The sequence below is a fragment of the Taudactylus pleione genome, unplaced genomic scaffold, assembly GCF_031769625.1.
Source record: "Taudactylus pleione unplaced genomic scaffold, aTauple2 ptg000250l, whole genome shotgun sequence".
Lineage (NCBI taxonomy): Eukaryota > Metazoa > Chordata > Amphibia > Anura > Myobatrachidae > Taudactylus > Taudactylus pleione.
Window position 1 is genome coordinate 11995781 of NW_028284652.1, and position 20853 is coordinate 12016633.

Below are 20853 nucleotides of genomic sequence, written 5' to 3' on the forward strand. Positions count from 1 at the left end.
GTCGCCAAAAAGGAAGCATCCTGAGAGGCAAAGGAAACCAATGCCTAGAACCTTAAAAAGGTGTGGACAGAAGACCACGTGGCCACCTAGTAAGGCAAAACAGCCGAGGCGCCACAGCGAGCCGCACACGAGGGTCACATGGCCCGAGAAAAAACAAGCATCAACAACAGGAAGGCCTACCCATGGGTAGGCCCCTGAGGAAGACCTACGAGGCCATCCAGCCAACATTTGGTTATAGGCCGGCCATCCTTTCCTGTGAAAACCAGAAATCTCAGACCACCAATAAGGAGTCCGATTTCCGTAAGGAACCGGAACGGATCACATAAATCCAAAGAGGCCAGACCACAGTCAATGAGGCCACACCAGCCGAGAGGACTGGGGACAGAATGGCCGTACCATAAGTTCCAGAATAATATGGAGCCTGAAAACCACTAAGAAGAAACACAGGGCGAGAGCAACTCCCACCCTGACATGATGCCCTCCAGAAGAGGGAGCCACATGAGAACGCTCCCAATTCAGACACTCTCCTGGTTGATATAAACACCCTGAGAGAAAGAGAGAGCCTAAGCAATAGACCATGTAATGGCTATCACAACCAGCGGTTCCATTGACTGTCCCCGGAGGTAACGAAGAACCACTACTTACTCCCAAGGAGTCCCTAGGGAGGACAAATGGAGGCATAATCAAGAAAACACTCCAAAGGATGAACTGGATACCAGAGTGGAGCAATTCCATATCTTAACCATACTGACAGTGTAGAGATCCGCACTGTCAGGAAGACCAGGCCAAGTGTGAAACCCAAGCCAGCCGGAAGGAATGCCAGAATATCTGGAAATCCTGGACACCGGAGGATTGTATCGACAGGTACAATACCATAAGATTTATGGCTGCCACAGTTTGTGGTAGGTCCCAGCAAAAGCTGATCCATGTGCTCTAATCATTCCAACGATGACAAAGCCAGGGAAGCCGTAAGACCACTGTAAGGACACAGTCAAAGACAAACGACCCAGGTCCAAGGCAAAACCAAGGACCCTGAGACAACAGGTCCGGGCAGTGAAGCATCAGGGATGGAGTATCGATGTAGAGACTCCGAAGATCCAAGTACCCCTGACATCTGGGGCAATCAGGAGCCACCAGCAGGAAAGCATCTCCGTCTCGATTGAAAACACTTCCAAAGACCTCGAGGAAGAAGGGAGACCGGAGAACACAGGTACCCAAAGTGGAAGGACCACTTCACCGACAAAGAGTCGCTGAAGGTTGCTTCAGAATCCCCAGAGCTGAACTGTAACACCATAGTGTGATAAAGTCAGAAGGCCATGAGGGTCACCTCAGGGGGGCCCCCCCTGCTCACCAGGAGATGAAACCTCTCTTGGGGAAGAGACTAGTCCCCGGGATGCACGTCGTGACGGCTGAGGACTCCCGCTTCCCAATGGAGAGCTCCTGAAATGAACGCTGCCGAGATGGTCGGGAGGAGACCCTCGGACTATGTCCGAATATGTGACATACCTGTCATTGCCACTCAACGAACAGTGTTGCTAAAAAGGAAGCCACTGTCCTGACCCTGTCGGACTGAACCTTTTCAGGTTCACCGGGAAACAAGAGTTATGCCAGAGTAAGTTAATTGACAGGGTGGAATCGACAGACGTCCAACTGCACTGAAAAGGATTCGATCCAGACACTGTCCATAGCAAAGAAAACCCTGGACGAGATGGCCATAGCCACCCGGACAGGGACCGACTTGCCTCCGGAGAGAGCATCATCGTTTGAACAGTTATCCGACAGAAAAAACTCGTTCCATCTGGAGATGAGCCAATTATGGAAAGGCCTGGAATGGAACTGAGCCCATTCCACCATGCATCCCAGAGTGTAAAGACATCTGTCGACTGCGCAGACAACCATGTACTCCTAATGGAAGAGAGGAGATTCCGTCTTACGCCAGAAGAATTCTCAGATTCTGAGAATCCAGCAGGGATCCTAGATGAAGAATACCCAGAGAGGGATGCAGGGAGGACTTTTTCCCCGTTGATTAAACGTCTGCACCCTGAAGAAGCCACAGTCATCCTGACCTGGCCGTAAAGTACCCCGGTGATCCCGCTAAGAGCAGGAGGCCGTCCAGGTACAGGAGCATTGGGATATACTGAACAGAAGAACTGTCAGAAAATCCAAAACGCTGGTAAACCCCTGTGGGGCTGAGGACAGTCCCAACAGGCAGAGCCCGAAAAATTGTAAGTGTTGCTGTGATACAGCAAACCTCAGCCCATGCCGAGGAAAGGTCTCTGTAAGTACCCGTAGGCACGCGTCCTGTATATCCAGTGATACCATAAAGTCCCCAGGTTCCAAACATCGTATGATGGAGCATAGGGATTTCCTCCTGAGCCCAGGTAGCTTTAGGAACTGGTTCAGGGAATTGAGACAGAGAATAGGCCAAAGAGGACCATTCAGCCACCGCACCAGAAAGAAAACAGAACAACCAGTCCCTCACTGAGATAGTGGGGATGGCCTAATTAGCTCCGCTTACCGCAACAACTGCATAGCTTTCTGGATCTGTAAGGCCCTTGTAAAGAGGGCGTACCCTCCTACCCACGTAGCCGCGGCAACTTGACACTAATACCGGGCGAACTGAGAAAATCGGTATCTCCCAGTTGTAGGCCTGTCCCGTCAGGCTGAAGAGATATCCGTAGGTTCAGAAGCAGGATCGGCTGGCAGTCCAGGCCTGCTCGGTACTGGATATGTCGGCCCTTGTAGATGCCGACAGTCTACGAAGAAACAGACCTTTAGGCTGACCCAGAGGACAAAAAAGACTTAACAGACTTAGTCTGAGGCCTTGTAGTGGGCATAGCTGAAAGCGGTAAACTTGTCGTTAGTAATACTGCCAATGTTACTACAATCTTGTCAAGGTCAGGACCAAACAATATCAACCCTAAAGATGGTATCTGCACCTCTGCATTCCCAGAGCGCAGCCATAGGGTATTACGGAGGATACAGTCGCAGCCGGAACTCTGAAAGTTAGGAGACTGGTATCCAATATAGGCATTTCCACCTATGACAACAGCATATATTACGTGAGCGACCAAATACATTAGAACCCCCGACGTGTTGGAGGGGAAAAAACGTTACAAATGCATCAACCCAATATGCAATAGTATTAACCAACCATGCTATAGCCATGGTAGGATGGGTAACAACTCCTGAAAGCAAGTATACTGATTTCAGGCAGAGTTACCACCTACGGATCCGAAGAATCCGACCACGCAGGAATGGGAGGCGTAGTAACGTCTGTAATCAGACGAGTAACACGCCCATCCCCCCCAGGAGGGGCTCGTGATGACCCTCAGGGAATTTGGGACAGGAGGCCAAACACTGTTGTAACACCTCCTATCTGGCAACAGCCAGAGTCCCGCTATGCGATCCACCCGCTAGTCAGCAACAGGGAACCACGAAGGCACGCAATACTGAGGGTGTATGATACAGGTGCAGGTCAACATTCACTCTAACCAGAATGGACCTGCTACCAGCCCTAAAGCAGGGATAATAATACCTGAAATAGGCTTCCCCCGTGTAAGAGGGAAAGAGCCCCGAACAGTACCCAGTTCACGGCAGAGCCAACTGGGAAGTAACCACAGGGCGTCAACCACGCCAATTAGCGTTTCGTAGAAAACGACATCCACCCAGGGTGGCTGTTGTGGTAATCCCTGCAAGGGGAATGACAGACTATTGTGGCACCAGGGGGAATTCATATACTGCGAAAAACCCCTGCAGGGAGCGGTAGTCTGTGTCACAGGGGAAGAGTGCAAGAAGCTGCGAGATACCCTGAGATGAAAAGGGCAGTATGGTGAAGTAACCCCAAGTGAGGTACAACAATGGGGCCCGCCCGGCGATCCGCAATTGAGAGGATCCCGAGAAAACAAACCGCCCAAGGGGGTCGTGAAAGAGGCCAGCACCAGATGACGCCACATACAGAACCCTTTATGAGTCAAATCCTCCGCACATGCAGCACATGACTAGCAGGATAGTAAAAATGGGTGCAGTATAACGCTCTATCTCCTGGTCAAACATATCTGACCAATCTTGGCGGAAATATTAAGCAGCACTATACTGGTCCTGACTGATGCCAAAAATTAGCTGCAGGGACCCATTTTCAGCGTATGCAACACAGTTCCATCTAAAATATGGCAACGTGCAGCACGCAACAGTATGTGACAAACCACACAAATATTAACAAGTATATAAATGTGAGGTCTCAGAACCACCCTAAGTACAGCTGTATTAGGGCAGATAAAGAAAAGGGATAGATATACACTGACAGGTGAGAGAATAAAGTACAGTCAGCACTAGCATAAGTCACATACAATGCAGATATATACATATATACATAAACATGTCATATAATATACTGCACTATTACACTGCATTCAACTGCCCAGATTCAGTGTCTGGGAAGGCTACAGCTCTGTGTACACTGACCTGATGGTGAGGTACGCAGGGGGACTGGACCAACTGCCATCCTGAGAGATTTCTGCTGCACCACAGAGATAAAATGGCCGCTGGAGACCTCAGAGGAAGCGTGGCCCGCGGAGGAAGCAGCTCAGCGACGCCAGACTATGGATACTGAAAGGCGCGCTGAGCTGAGGGGAGGAGCCGCTGTAACAGGGAAGGCTGCCTCCCCTGGCCGGCTATTAACCCCCGGGACGCCGGCTCCCTGCACCGATCGTTAAGTCCCTGGTGGTCTAGTGGACACACGGGGTATGGGGGGCCCGCCGCCACTGCCGGCGCCTCCGGTCTGTCCCCTGAGACCGGAGGCACAGGACTGCATTTGAAATGCGCGGATCACCGCAAGCGGTGATCCGCGACCTTACCTGCTCCCCGTGGATCCGGCAGCAGTCCTGGGCGCCCACAGAGTCCGGCTAGTACAGACTCTGGGGTCCCGCTGAGATCCCCAGATCTGTACTGGCGTCTCAGCGCCAGCGGGGTGACGGAGCGGCAGCTTAGACGTCCTATGGACAGTCCGACGCTGCCGCTCTGAAGAGTCCAAAGTCCATGGAAAAAACTTTGTCCCTAAAAAAATTAAAATAAGCTTAGGGGCTGCTAATCAGCTCCCCCTGCGCTAACGGTGACCCGACTCCGGCCGGGCACCAACTTAAACTGAGGTGCCTCTGGCTTGGGGGTGGGGTTATAGGGAGAGTGGACCCAGTGCATCCTGGGAGCTAAAAGCTTTAACTGCGTGGTGCCTGGATTTGGTTCCCAACCTATACCCCAAGGTCAACCCTGTGGACCCCCTATGGACCCTGAAGTAGAAAGAATTGAATTTGGCTGCATAAAACTACCGTTTGAGAGCCCACACCACAGACCTTTTGGACATTTCTGCTTGCCATCTCAGGAGGAAACGCACGGCAACCCACGTGGCTCCCCATGCTTCACAGAAGGCACTGCACTGTAGTGACAGCCAATGGTTAGCAACCATTAATGTTTCTGGCTCTATTGAAATGGATTTTACATTCAACGGCAGGATTGTCAAGCATCGCACGTCTCCTTCTGATGGCTGCATTACTCAATTCAGCTGTGTCCTATTACCACTTCCAGTTTCCACAGCACATCATATGTGCGCATGCGCAAATTGCCGGCTCCGACTGCTCATGTGCACCAAAGTTATGCCATCGCCAAAGCAGGTTTGCAATGGTGCCACCAGTGATTTCAAAATATGCGCTATAGCGTGTTTTTACGCGATATAGGTGGTGAGGGACCCGGTTTTTAAAAAATGACTGGGTCCCACAGGACGCGCTACATGCGTGCCGCAATCAATTGGTTGGGGAAATGCTGCCGTGGGGGAGAGTTCTGTTCTAGATGAGTAAGCGATCAGCGCTGGATTGGTCTGGACTGGCTGATCTGGTGTTGGCGCCAGCGGCCAGCTCCTGTCCGCTCTTATCCTGGGTAATAGGCGGACGGGATGGTGGAGTGCAGTGACCTGTGCTAGTGACTGAAGAGGCTCAGGGAGATTCAGGAACGGCTACTGCTGCCGGAGGGGGTGAGGTGCCCCGATTCCACAGCACCCTGACAGTACCTGGGTATCCTGTTAGAATGAGGAAGGGGCAGGCTGTGGTGTAATGTTATTACACAGCTAGCACGTTTATTACCAACTGCTGCAAAAAAAAATAAAAATAAATTAAATATATTGTATTCTCACCTTGTGCTTCCTGTTCCCCTCTCCCCATGTCTGTACCCCTTCTGCTCTCCTTTGTACTCTGCCCTCCCACCCGTGTCCCTCTCCCCATGTCTGTACCCCTTCTGCTCTCCTGTGTAGTCTGCCCTCCCACCCGTGTCCCTCTCCCCATGTCTGTACCCCTTCTGCTCTCCTGTGTAGTCTGCCCTCCCACCCGTGTCCCTCTCCCCATGTCTGTACCCCTTCTGCTCTCCTGTGTAGTCTGCCCTCCCACCCGTGTCCCTCTCCCCATGTCTGTACCCCTTCTGCTCTCCTGTGTACTCTGCCCTCCCACCCGTGTCCCTCTCGCCATGTCTGTACCCCTTCTGCTCTCCTTTGTACTCTGCCCTCCCACCCGTGTCCCTCTCGCCATGTCTGTACCCCTTCTGCTCTCCTGTGTAGTCTGCCCTCCCACCCGTGTCCCTCTCCCCATGTCTGTACCCCTTCTGCTCTCCTGTGTAGTCTGCCCTCCCACCTGTGTCCCTCTCCCCATGTCTGTACCCCTTCTGCTCTCCTGTGTAGTCTGCTCTCCCCTCCTGTGCCACGTTCCCATCCATAATATATAAATATATATATATGCATACACACACACATTATTATATATATATATATATATATATATATATATACATACATATATATATATATATATACATACATACACACACACGTGGCCAAAATTGCGGACACATTTTGAAATTTGAATGTTTATCAACTTTGAATGCTTATAAAAACTTTCACTTCACGCAGTGCAATGATTCATATATCAAATGAAAGGAAATTTAATGCTGAACACAATAAATAGAGGTCAAATATTTGCATTACAAGAGATGTTATGCTGTGAAAACAACACTTAGGACAGTAACATCATAAGTACACAGGGATTTTCACCCTATCAGTATGTCGTTGGGTATCCTTTATTTTTCAAGACCGCAGCACAGCGATGTGATCCAGGATTGTGGTGTTAAGTGAAAATGGTCTTTCGTATGCAGCAATTGCGAGAGATACTGGTGGGAATGTGACAACATCAGGAATACGAAAGTTTTGTTTACGCTATCAGGAAACACAATCTATACAAAACAAAGAAGGAAAAGGCTGGAGAAAGTGCACAACAGCTGTTGATGATAGGAGAATAAAACGAATTTGCTTCAGGGACAGATGGATGTCATCTGCAGCCATTAGCAGTGACCTGAGTGCAACTGGTGTTTTTGTCAGTGCAACGGAACGGAGAAGACTAATGGAGGTTGGCCTCAAATTTTTCAATTTCCTTTCATCTGATATATAAATCATTGCACTGCATGAAGTGTAACAGTTTTAATAAGCATTCGAAGTTAAAAAAACATAAAAATTTCAAAAAAAGTGTCCGCAATTTTGGCCACCAGAGTGTGTGTGTGTGTGTGTATATATATATATATATATATATATATATATATATATATATATATATATATATATATATATACACATACATACGCACACATAGACATACACATATATACACACAAAAACACATTAAGAGGGCACACTAAGCACGTAAAGTCTTTAAACTATTTAAGCTCTTGTTTACAGTCATAGTAGCGATAGGGGAAAGTCCAATCGGAAATGTCAATGCTGGACACTGATGAAAATGCTAGATCTTTTACAGTAGGTTCCTCCCTTAAGATGCCTACACACTTGGCACGAATCGTGACGACAAATCGTTTAGAATATGCCCAACTGTGAGTTTCCACTTATGATGCCGATGCGCGTCCCCGCAGGTCGCACATCGCAACTTCAGATCTGCCGTGCTGTAGGGAAGATTTGCCAATCTCAGTCACAATGCACTGGAATAGTTAGGAGGCACGATAGATCGTTTGTCACATTGGACAGTTTTTAACACCAAATCGTGCCCACAACTGCCGGGGAGAGTTCAAGGGGAAATCTGATACATCGTCGGATCGTGAGCACATCGCCAAGTGTGTAGGCACCTTTAGGGCAATCGGATTAGAAAGATCAATACCCTACGCATTTTGTCCGTGAGGACTTCATCAGGAGCAAACAATTCTGTATGTGTTTTATCTTAAGAATGTCAAAAAACAGGGTGTATAAATTCATAGAGGGGTCTATTACAAAAATTAATATGTCTTTACATACCAGAACAAAGATATAACCAATCTCGATAACAAGTAGGTAGGATAATATCATTATGCCAATTTGAACCTATATTATAACAAAATGGCCTTCATGTAATCTAAAAATACACAAAAGTTCAGGACAGCAAATTTGACAGTAAAAAGATATAATAGAAAAAAAAATATTTTCAATAAATACAACATACAAATAGGTACAATAATTAACCTGGACTATACTGAGAGAATCCATAGTACTTACTTATTGGGTGAACCAAATTCACTCCTGTGATGAGCTCTGACCTGTTTCCAGGGTAAGGCTACATTTTAGAGGTGAGACTACCTTTGGAGCATCTATATACCTGAAGGAACATGACATCACTTCCTATCCTGAATACATTAACAATCTAGAAAGCACCTCTTAATTGAGTGACTCATATACTTAAAAAGTTATACAAACATCCAAAATGATATAAGATGACTGCATCTGTTAGAATTATACCTTAAAAAGATAAAAGTGGCCAGCAAAAACACTTTAATTGCATACCGCGCCATTTAACCAGGTGAGCTAAAGGAACCCGGCACTTCCGGTTTTGCATATCAGCGCTGAATAACTGCATTCCAGCAGCCCAGACAGCTTCTATGCAAGTAAAATCCACTCAACTGAGCCCATTGGCAATCATACTAAGTCGCCTAAGTTTATAAACATGGACCAACACACACACAGCCATATTTAAAAGAGAGAGGTCTGTAATTTCCATCATAGGCACACTTTAACTGTGAGAGACAGAATCAGAACAAAAAATTCCGGAAATCACATTGTATGATTTTGAAACAATTTATTTGCATATTCTTTCTGAAAAAAAATATTTGGACACCTACCAACCAGCAAGAATTCTTGCTTTCACAGACCTGTTACTTCTTTAGGAAGCTCATCTATCCTCCACTGGTTACCTGTATTAATGGCACCTGTTTGAACTGGTTAACTGTATAAAAGACACCTGTCCACACCCTCAAACAGCCAGACTGCAACCTCTCCACCATGGCCAAGACTAGAGAGCTGTCTAAGGACACCAGGGACAAAATTGTAGACCTGCACAAGGCTGGGATGAGCTACTCAGACAATAGGCAAGCAGCTTGGTGAGAAGAGATCAACTGTTGGCGCAAGTATTAAAAAATGGAAGAAATACAAGATCACTGACAATCTCCCTCAACCAGGGGCTCCATGCAAGATCTCACCTCATGGGATGTATCAATGATCTTGAGAACAGTGAGGGATCAGCCCAGAACTACACGGGGGGACCTGGTCAATGACTTCAAGAGAGCTGGGACCACAGTCACAAAGGTTACTATTAGTAACACACTACGTCGTCATGGATTAAAATCCTGCAGAGCCTGAAAGGTCCCCCAGTTTAAGCCAGCACATGTCCAGGCCCGTCTAAAATTTGCCTGTGACCATCTGGATAATCCAGAGGAGGATTGGGAGAATGTCATGTGGTCAGATGAGACCAAAATAGAACTTTTTGGTATAAACTCCACACGCAGTGTTTGGAGTGAGAAGAATGAGGAGTGGCATCCCAAAAACACCATACCCACTGTGAAGCATGGGGGTGGAAACATCATGCTTTGGGGATGCTTTTCTGCAAAGGGGACAGGACGACTACAGAGAGGATGAATGGGGCCATGTATCGTGAAATTTTGGGGAAAAACCTCCTTCCCTCAGTAAGAGCACTGAAGATGCAACGTGGCTGGGTCTTCCAGCATGACAATGACCCCAAACACACCGCCCGGGCAACTAAGGAGTGGCTCCGTAAGTTGCATTTCAAGGTCCTGGATTGGCCTAGCCAGTCTACAGACCTCAATCCAATCGAAAATCTGTGGAGGGAGTTGAAAGTCCGTGTTGCCCGGTGATAGACCCAAAACATGACACATCTAGAGAAGATCTGCATTGAAGAGTGGGCCAAAATACCTGCTGCAGTGTGTGCAAACCTTTCAAGAACTACAGGAAACGTTTGACCTCTGTAATTGCCGACCGAGGGTACTCTACAAAGTATTGAGTTAAACTTTTTGATTGTCCAAATATTTTTTTTCAGGAGGAATATACAAATAAATTGTTTCAAAATCATACAATTTTTGTTCTAATTCTGTCTCTCACAGTTGAAGTGTACCTATGATGGAAATTACAGACCTCTCATCTTTTAAAGTGCAATAACTTGCACAATCGGTGGCTGTCCAAATACTTTTTTGCCCCAATGTATGTATGTATGTATGTATGTATACACAGTGACTGCGGTGAGCCAAAAAAAGAAAAATGTGGGTCCCAGGGACCCCTCACTTTAAATAAATCGGAGTCCTACCTGACATTTTCTGGGTCCCATCTAAATCCCATGAAGCATGTAGCAGATGACATTGGCCCCGGAAGGAAAAAAAACACATTTGCCCCACATGAAACACACACACACACACACACACACACACACAGTGGCCCCCACAGGAAAAAATATAAACACATTGATTCAACTTCATTACACTGCCGCCTGCAGTGCTGTGTCACTGCATCACTGTAGCTGGAGGCGGAATGCAAGTACATGACATCATGTCACTGCATCACTGTCTCTGGGTCATGCCAGGATCGGGCTGCATCTGAATCACATGGAAAAGTCCAGCGCTGCCAAACTACAAAGGATGCAGCACTGTGGGTGCAGGCAGGCTTACATCAGAATATGTGGGACCAGTATAAACTAAACAAGTAGGGCTCCCCAATCAAAGGCACACAGATAGGGGGAGTGGGCACATGCTCACAAAAGGCTGGGTGGGCAGAGGCACACATTGGGGGCTGGGGCACTGGACAGAGGCAGTGTTGGGGGCAGCTCTCCATACTCCCCAGGGCCGGGCAGCAGTGACATCGGATCGGCTGCCTGTCATTACAGTGCACTGGCTGCGGGGAGCTTTCCGTCGGCTCTGCAGCACTTTGTACATCGGTGTGGTGAGCAGTCTCTGGACATTCCCTGCTCACCACACTGAGCTCCGCACGGCCGGCTCCCTGTAGTGACAGGCAGCCAATCTGATGGTCTGCTATGCTGCCTGTCACAGAAGACACTCTATGCAGCCGGGTCGGCGTGTATGGACAGCCGCCCAGCAACTCCCCCTCCCCAGGTGCAGGCCCCCCCAAACACACCTGGCAGCCCTGGGTGCGTCTCCCAGCGGCCGCCGCCGCGCAGCGACCGCTAGTGCACTTTTGTGCAGCCGCTCTGCGAGTCTGACCTGGTTACAGGGGGAATGCGGGAAGGAGACGCTGCCTTGCTGCTGCTGCTCCCGGGCAGTGGGCGCGGCCAGACAATCCAAGGTTGGAGCGTGGAGGTCCGGCCGGTGTCTGACTGACTGGTCAGATTGAGAGAGGGAGACACCACACGGCAGTGACTGAGGAGACGCCGGCGGCTATTGGTTGAAAAGATACCGCCGCCAGTGATAGGCTGCTGCACCCAGCATAGCCCAACACAGCACGTCCTGCACGACCCACTGAGTTTTTAAAATTGGGTCCGCAACTCCCTATAGCGCGTAGTTTGCTAACCATACACACCAAAGTGCAGCACTCTCGGCATATAAACGGTTACTTCTGAAGTAGCCCAATTCTATCAGCGTTACATTTATTAAAGTGGCACTTTCATCAGAGATGAAAGTGCCAGTTTAATAAAGAACTGAAACGTTGATATTTAGGTTTTTCTGCTCTATAAATATCATGCTAAAAATGCACAGTACAAGTTAAAAGTGGTTTATATCACAATGTACTGCTCTGAAGGCGATTACAAAAAGAGGATAAACCATCCACCATCTAGCATACGTAGGGTCAATTCACTTCACCAGTAGTTGAACAGCGCCGGAAGGGGCTATTTAATTCACCGCAATGTTTAGTCTGAAGAAAAGCAGTTAAGTCGGAGAATGCCGGTTCACGCGACTTAACCTGGGTGTTTAGTCGTGAGACCAGCCATTCTCCGACTAAAGTGCCGGCCACGATTCTGTTAGCATCACGCTAATCCAGAAATCAGCCTTGCAGCCGGAGCTATAGTCGGACTGCTCCTTTCACCATCAGGACGGTGCGAGAATAAAACATTAGTCGGACTAAACAGCACACTGAATTGAATAGCTCTAGGAGCTCCCTCCGGACGCAATTCAATTCCCGTTGAATTGAATCTCCCCCATATATTGTCTATTAGCATTCCCGCTAGGCTGTTTAAGCAGGGCGCAGCATCCTGCCCTCCAGAAGGAGGACAAAAAGCATCCCGCGCTCACAGCCTGCGGGTGCCGTCTTCACCCGCAGGTCGCAGTGTCCCGCATGTGGGGAAATGTGTGGTGACTCGGTCACTGCCGGAGAATAGACGCCGGGTGCATGCGCCCGGCATCTATTCTCCCTGTCAGCAGTGCTTGAGGGCTGCCCGGCGCATCTGTAAGTGCCGGGCACGCCCCCAAGAGTGACGAAAAAAGGGAACGTCTTATAGACAGACCCCCTTTTCAATGGCCACACCCCCTTTTCGGGCGCGCGCACGGAAGTGCCCTCTCTAGCTCCGGCGCCCTGCCTGCCGCCGGAGCTAGAGTGAACACTATATTATGTACTTGGCTGTAAAACATGTTGGTGTTAAATTGACACAAAACAGAAAAAGAGGGAGAGTGGGGTTAAGTGGGAAGAGTTGACAGGACAAAGCGGAATTTTTATAGTTCTTTAAAGAGAAAACAAAAAAAACACATCAAAATGCAGTTAAGAGTGTTGCTCTATGGTTTTACAATTTGGATGCAACTTCCGCTACTACTATATACTGTTAAGAAAAATATTAACCCACATCCTTTTAGAATGCTACTCGTCTAAAATGCTGAAACTACATTCCACTGGTCTATGCTAATAGCACGAGTGCTGAGGGCTCCCATTACTTATTGTACATGTCATGCCCAAATGTGCCGGGTTTAGTTGCGTAAAGTGACTGAACTCTTGCAAAATAATGGGGGTGCTGCCCAATTGGGAGTCCAAATGCCTGACATTTTGCGGATTTATGCTCACCAGCTCAGGAGGGTGCGAGTAGAAATAACGGCAACCCGCAAGCACTCGCGTCCATTAGCATGAAAATATGAGATATGGTAAGAACTTACCCTTGTTATCTCTATTTCTACGAAGTCCATAGGGTTCCACAGGATACTTTGGGGTATAGGTGATGACGTCAGTCTTCAGGCACCACAGAGTTAAAGTTTTCAGCCTCCCAGGATGCATCTGGGTCCCTCTCCTATACCCCGCCCCCGGGCCAAGGCATCTCAGTTACGTCACAAGCCATAGGCCGGAGGAGGAGAAGAAAGAGAGAGAAGAAAAAATCTGGACACTCACAAGAATCACATTCTCACCATAGGGAGACGGAAAAACCGGTGACCAGAATAAAGCCCATCTGCAGTACAGGTGCGACAGGGTGGGAGTCCTGTGGAACCCTATGGACTTCGTAGAAATAGAGATAACAAGGGTAAGTTCTTACCATATCTCATATTTTCTACTTCAGGGTCCATAGGGTATCCACAGGATACCTCGGGGATGTCCCAAAGCAGTATCCTTTAAGGGTGGGGACGCTCCTGTGCGGAGAGGAGAATCCGCCGCCCGAAGGAAGCATCCTGAGAGGCAAAGGTGTCAAAAGCGTAATACCTCACAAAGGTATGGACAGAAGACTACGTAGCAGCCTTGCAGAACTGAACTGCAGAGGCACCACGTCTAGCTGCCCACGAAGGACCCACAGACCTAGTGGAATGAGCCCTCACCAAGGAGGGAACTGGAAGACCTTCATGAAGATAAGCTTCTGAAATTGCCATACGAATCCAGCCTGCCAAAGTCTACTTTGAAGCAGGCCAACCCTTTTTACGGAAGCCATAGAGGACAAACAAGGCGTTCGACTTCCTAAAAGAAGAAGTGCGGTCAACAAATTCTCAATGCCCGCACAACATCCCAAGTGGCGTCACCCACTGAAAGTCCAGGTGAATTGAAAGCCGGCACACAATTTCTTCATTGATATGAACACTGGATACCACTTTGGGAAGGAATCCCGGGCGAGTGTGAAGCACCGCCCTATTCCTCTGAAAAATCATCAAAAGGGGGTCTACAAGAGAGAGCCCCTGAATCCGAAACCCTTCTGGCCGAGGCAATAGCCCGAAGGAATATGGTTTTAGCTGTAAGCCATTTGAAGTCCACTGAGCCCAGTGTTTCAAACGGCGGTCCCTGGAGAACTCTGAGGACCACAGCCAAATCCTAAGGCGCCACCATTGGAACAAAAGGTGGCTGAATGCGAAGAATACCTTGCATAAACGTGCGCACATCAGAGAGCGCAGCAATCCTATGATGAAACCAGACTGACAGGGCAGACACCTGCACTTTCAGAGAAGCCAGGCGAAGCCCATGATCCAGTCCAGCCTGTAGGAAAGCCAACACCCTAGACAGGCGGAACTCCCTAGGGGAATACCCTCTAGGTCTACACCACCGGAAGAAAGTATGCCACACGATGGTAGATTCTTGCAGAGGAAGGTTTACGAGCTCTTAGCATGGTTTGCACCACAGAGCCAGAAAACCCTCTGGACTTTAGCATGACCGCTTGAACAGCCACGCCGGCAAAGACAGCCGAGTCAGGTCCGGGTGAAGACAAGGACCCCGTGACAGCAGATCCGGTCGAAATGGTAACCTCAGAGGAACGTCTACTGACAGACTCTGGGGGTCGGAAAACCAGTGCCGTCTGGGCTACTCGGGAGCCATCAACAGTAGCGTACCTCCTTCTCGTTTGAATTTCCGTATTACCTGCGGAAGAAGGGAAAAGGTAGGCAAACTGGAACGTCCACTGGACGGACAGAGCATCCACCAGAGACGCCTTTTCGTCTCTTGTTCGAGACCCGTACACCGGCAACTTGTTGTTGTGTCGGGACGCCATGAGGTCTATCTCTGGAAGACCCCACTTGCCCACCAGAATCTGAAAGACATCCTGGTGCAAAGACCACTCTCCCGGATGCACGTCCTGCCTGCTGAGAAAATCCGCTTCCCAGTTGAGGACTCACAGGATGAACACTGCTGATATTGCCATTGTTAACAGGACCCAGTTCGCCAGCCAGAACGGACGACCCTTGTTGAGGTGGGTCATGTGCAACCACCAGGTTAGAGACAGGCGAACCTCCAGAGTGAGCACTATCGTCTGGGACCTGAGACACTGATGCAATCCATTCCACCTGGACAGGACCAATAGCTGCAGAGGTCCGGAGTGAAATTGGGCATACTCCACCATGTCGAATACCGACACCATTGAGCCCAATAACCTCATTGCCGAGTGAATCGACACTCGACGACACTGCAGACAACTGCGCACCCTCAACTGCAGAGCCAGGAACTTCTGCCAGTTTATCAACCAGCCATGACGTTGCAGCACCGCAGTCGTCAGATCCAGATGGTGTAAAAGAACCGATGTATGCAGGGTATTAACCCACGCAGACACCTGAGGAACCTGGTGAGGGCAATTGGGGAGACTGTGGGGTACCATCAGTTGTCTCGGGAAACCCTGCATGGGTGATGACACCACTGACTGCTGGGACAGACCCGTCTGGGTAAACACAGGTGGCGAAGCTAGCTGGCCCACAAGGGTTGTAAGCGCCTTAGCGAAACAAGCCCAGGGAGGTTCCTGTACCGGAGCCGTGACCATAATTGGCCGTGACAGTGCCAGGCACTGGCGACATAGCCCCTCCACGTTACCCTCCCCCTCCGCTATCGGTACATTACATTTAGTACACATGAGCTGGAGAGGAAAATCAGTCTCAGACATGATGGTAAAGTATGTGACACTCACACCTATACTATTGGTATAGTGTGAAAAACGCCCTGCACTCCGCGCACCGCAAGGGCTTTGAGCAGAGCAAGATCAGGGACAGTTATATGGCTGACAGTAGAAAGTGAAAGTACAGACAGCAGGGCTAGCAGTTGAGTCACATACAATGCAGAAGAAACAAATCCCTGCACTATCAGCGCTGATCTTCAACTACTCTAGGACTCAGCGCTGCATACACTGACCTCTGGCAAACGGAGGAGAGGGATACTTGGCGACCCAGATCGCAATGCCACCGCTCACAGGCTTCCAGCAGCGTTCACCATGCTTTAAAGATGGCCACCGAGGAGCAGAGGATGAAGGAGGCCGGCCTGGGGGAGGAGCGCTGACACACTATGGCCAATCAGCCTAAGCAGAGAGGCTGTGTGCAGCAGGGGAGGCGCCGGCTGTGAGACAGGGAAAGCACGCTCCCCTGGCATGCATTTAACCCCTGGGACGCCGCAGCGCATGCAGCTCAGCAGCGGCCCGCTGTCCCAGGGGGTTGTGGAAGAGCAGGTTGGTCGTCTAGTTCCACGCAGCAGCCAGTCCCCAGGGAGCCCCCTCCCTGGGGACTCAGGACCATGTGACCAGCGGGGACCCACCGCGGGACCCCGCTGCTTACCTGCATCCCCTTGGATCCGGCCATGGTCCAAAACATCTGGGGGCACCGCTAGCCGTGACCCCAGATGTTTACCAGCATCCCCGGATCGGTATCGGCGGGGTGTAGGGGAGACAGCATGGACGTCAGTACTGACTGTCCATGCTGTACTCCCAGATGTGCAGCCAGTGCTGCCTTTAAAATAAACTTCAGGGGCTCTTCATAGCCCCCCTCTGCACAGTGCCTCCGACTCCGGCCAGGCACCGACGAAACGGAGATGCCTTGGCCCGGGGGCGGGGTATAGGAGAGGGACCTAGATGCATCCTGGGGGGCTGAAAACTTTAACTCTGTGGTGCCTGAAGACTGACGTCATCACCTATACCCCAAGGTATCCTGTGGATACCCTATGTACCCTGAAGTAGAAAACGTCACGTTAAATCGAGGTCACGTTAAACAGATGATTGGGTGCCCAAAAACAATTTAATCTCTTCCATGTGTTAAACATGGGGTGGGCAACATGTGCTACTGCATGGGAGGTGTAGTTCCATAGCAGCTGGAGTGCCACAGTTTGCCAATACCTATCCAAAAGCAGGGCCATGAGGTGTCCGACCCTTGAAAAGGTATTGCCACAAGGCCACAGTCCTCCACGAAGGCCGACGCCCTCCCTGATCAAGAAGCTAGAAGGAACACTAGTTACAGTATAAATTTAATCTACACACGTGCCAACATATGTAATGTTGACAAGTTTCATGATTTTTAAGAATATTTTTTAACATCTTAAAAAGGACTAGAAATCCAATGTATTTGGGTATTAATAGCATCTTAAAAAGTAACTTAAGCATGAATATGAAACCAATATGCTAGAATCTATATTTCTTGTGACCTAAATTTTGTGGTAAACATTACTGATGTTAAAAGTGATTATATGGCATATCTGGCTGATGAATCACTAAGCTCATTTATGACTAGTGTCTAATCTGTGGCTAGGCAGAACAAGTTGGACCCAAGCAGAGTGTTGAGTCCACTGGCTCAGGGTTTATAGATGTAAGTAGGCAGTGTTATATAAAAGGTTTAAGGAAACTTGAAATGCATCTAGCAGCTTATTCACACGAGAAATGGCAGGCTGGCATAACAATCACCAAATGCACATGGCAGCAAGTTATTAAAGCGACACCAGCAAAAGTTTACTCACATAAGTAAAGCCTCCACTGTAATATATGAGCTACAGCCAAACTGCACCCTTAAGGCCACCATTCACGGCGTAAAATGCACCGTGCTACGCGACTTGCAATCCGACGGCCGACACATCAGGCGGTCCTACACACAGAGCGATCGGGTGGCCGACCGCCCAATATGCCGGCACCCCCCTCCCCCACAGCGCTGCATGGTATCGTACATTGCATCCCCAGATCAAGTGAACATGCAGTAAGATCTGGAGGTGCGATGTACGACCCCAAGGGAGTGAGCACTGGCCGATATTATGCCCACACACCGACCGATATAGGACCAATCTGTCGGGTCGGCTGCTCTAACGCACCGTATATGGGGGCATTTACTAATACAAGTTTCTTCCCCAATAAACAGAAATTACAATCATAGTAAAATTCTGATGTTACATATAAAAAGTAGACAGCACACTCCAAACACGATGTGTATATAACTAAAGACTCATAAGTACAGTGGTTAGAAAACACTAGTTAAAAATGTGTATCCAAACCTTATAACTTTGTCCTTCACACAGCTCTGAAAGGTTTCATTAATGAGTATCAAAGTTCCATTTAGCATAGTTTAGGAGGGTTATTGTGGGGGATGTAGTTCAATCCCGACAGCGTAATCTGGGCAAGGGATTTAACATAGGTGTCGAAATACCGGGGTAAGGATTAGGCACCACCCCTCCCCCGGACGGGCTAGGTTTAGGCACCCCTAAGGGTTAGCTTAAATACTTACCCTGTCGGGATCTTCATTCTTCTGTATTCCGGCGTCGGTATTACATCCACCGGACTTTAGTCCGGCAGTATGTCATACAGATTCCTATTGTGGAGCCCCACTATATTATATCAAACATTAAAGCTTCCAGATGTTGGCAAAATAAAAAAATTAACTTAAAAGCAAATAAGTGCTGCAACTGCGGGTCAGAGTGTATACTGGCCTACTCACTTTATTTTATGAACTATGTACTAAAGAGCGCGTAATAGAATTTTTTTATTCAAATGCATTTTCTGCTCATGCTTATTTGTTGATCCAAAACTAATTTTAGATTTGATTAGGTGAAAATAAAAATGACTCTCGATGGCTCTTTGGGCTGGGAAATTAATTCATTACACCTAGAGACTCAACAAAGGTTGATCTCCTTTAACAAGCTATTTAGAGGAGCAGCTTACATTTTGTAACCATAGTTATGTCTCTTTATAAGTTTTCTCCAAGAGGATGTTTGAGTACTTACCGTTGAATCCTTTCCTCTGAGTCATGCCGGGGACACTGCGTTCCATGGTCCAGTGTCCCATAGAATGACTCAGAGAAAAGGATTTAACGGTAAGTAGCCAAAATTCAACGGTAAGTACCCAAAAACCCTCTGAGGATTTTTGGGTACTAACCGTTGAATCCTTCTCTGAGTTTTGCTGGGGGACATTGGACCATGGAACGCAGTGTCCCCCAGCATTGATGAAAAAGTATTTTTGACACACAAATACACATACATGTATATATATATATTTTTTTTTTTAACTTATGTTAGGTAATATTACAAGTTTATATATGTTAGGTTAGTGTACCCCATGTTCTGAACAAAAATAGTTTTAGTGAGATAATTGTACAAATCGATGAGCACAATAGCAGCGGGCAGGACCTGTACAGAGCCGGATAAGGGCTTTGCCATGCTGAGCAAGGACTCGAGCCTGAGCGCTGGGGATGCAGCTCACACTAACACACGCACATTGCCCCTTCCATAACAGTTGGTGAGCAGGCGCCATAACCGCATTACTGGCAACAGCCATCTACAGGCCGATCCATGCCGGTCACGGCAGAACTACACGTCCCAGCATGCCCCGCCAGGCTCCTGAAGGGGAACCGCCGCCAGAAGCCACGCAGCCTCCCTCCCATTGTGACCAGGACACGTTGCCTCACAGGACTGCACTAAGCGCAGCGCTACCGACACCCTGGCCGTGTCTCTCAAACATTCCTTACCGATATAAGACCGTCCGCCATCCGCCATTTCTATCTCGTTCGAAATGCTGGTCGCTGATCAACGTCACTTCCGCCGAAGAGAGTGACGCCCAGGTCTTCCCACTAATTACCATGGCGACCCGCCAAGTCCTCACAGGGCGTGACGTGATTGTCTACATCTACAGACGCTAGAGAGAAAACAGGGCGCGGAGCCAGGTGCTGCAGCATGGAGGAGAATCCAGGTCCAGTACTTCCAGAATGCGTGACGTGTTAGGTAACGGCCATTTTGTAGAAAACTAGCTTCATCCGTACACTGCTGCGCGTGGCTTCACAAAAATGTCTCTCTTACCAGGGACAACTTTTTTTTTTAATAACGAATTTGTGACTGCGTGAGGAGATACACGTCCCACAATGGCCATATAATTACCTCCTGTTCATAAAATGGCTCCAGTGTCTTAGTCCAGGTGCCCGTGCTACATGACCATAGGGTTACTCACATGGGCGATTATCGGACATGCATACAGGACCGGTGCTAGGCTTCCATGTGCCCAGTGCCGGCATCCTGTGCTGCATAGCTGCGTCCCTTCCCTCCCCCTGAGCGCTTACCCAATAACGCCAGCAGAAGGGTGGAGGACGGGCTTTTCAACTGCAGCAAGCTGATGGCAAACTCAGGCTTGGAGCAGGGCTGTGCTCCGGATGACGGCCCTGCTAGCCCGTGCCTAGAGCCGCCACTGCCTGCGTATGTGCTGCGAATGTGTACGCAGTTGTGGTGCTGTTTGCGATGGCTTCGGTGGGCATCTCATTACTGTTAGGGGATGGTGCTATTTTACAAACAATTGCTCCTCCGCAGCATACGAAATCACAGCTGCGATTGCAACACTGTACAGGGCCTGTAAAGTTGTATGCACAGCTGACTGCTCTGCCTATGAT

At 48.8% G+C, this 20853-nt stretch overlaps 1 protein-coding gene across 1 annotated transcript in view; it reads right to left on the bottom strand.

Moving 5' to 3' along the window:
* Positions 1–20075, bottom strand: part of NXF1 (nuclear RNA export factor 1) — a 54593-nt gene extending 34518 nt beyond the window's left edge. Inside the window, exon 1 of the mRNA XM_088480112.1 lies at positions 19945–20075. Within this exon, the coding sequence (XP_088336238.1) occupies positions 19945–19972 (28 nt within the window). The 5' untranslated portion in view covers positions 19973–20075. The remainder of the gene's footprint in view (positions 1–19944) is intronic.
* Positions 20076–20853: the final 778 nt, after the last annotated feature.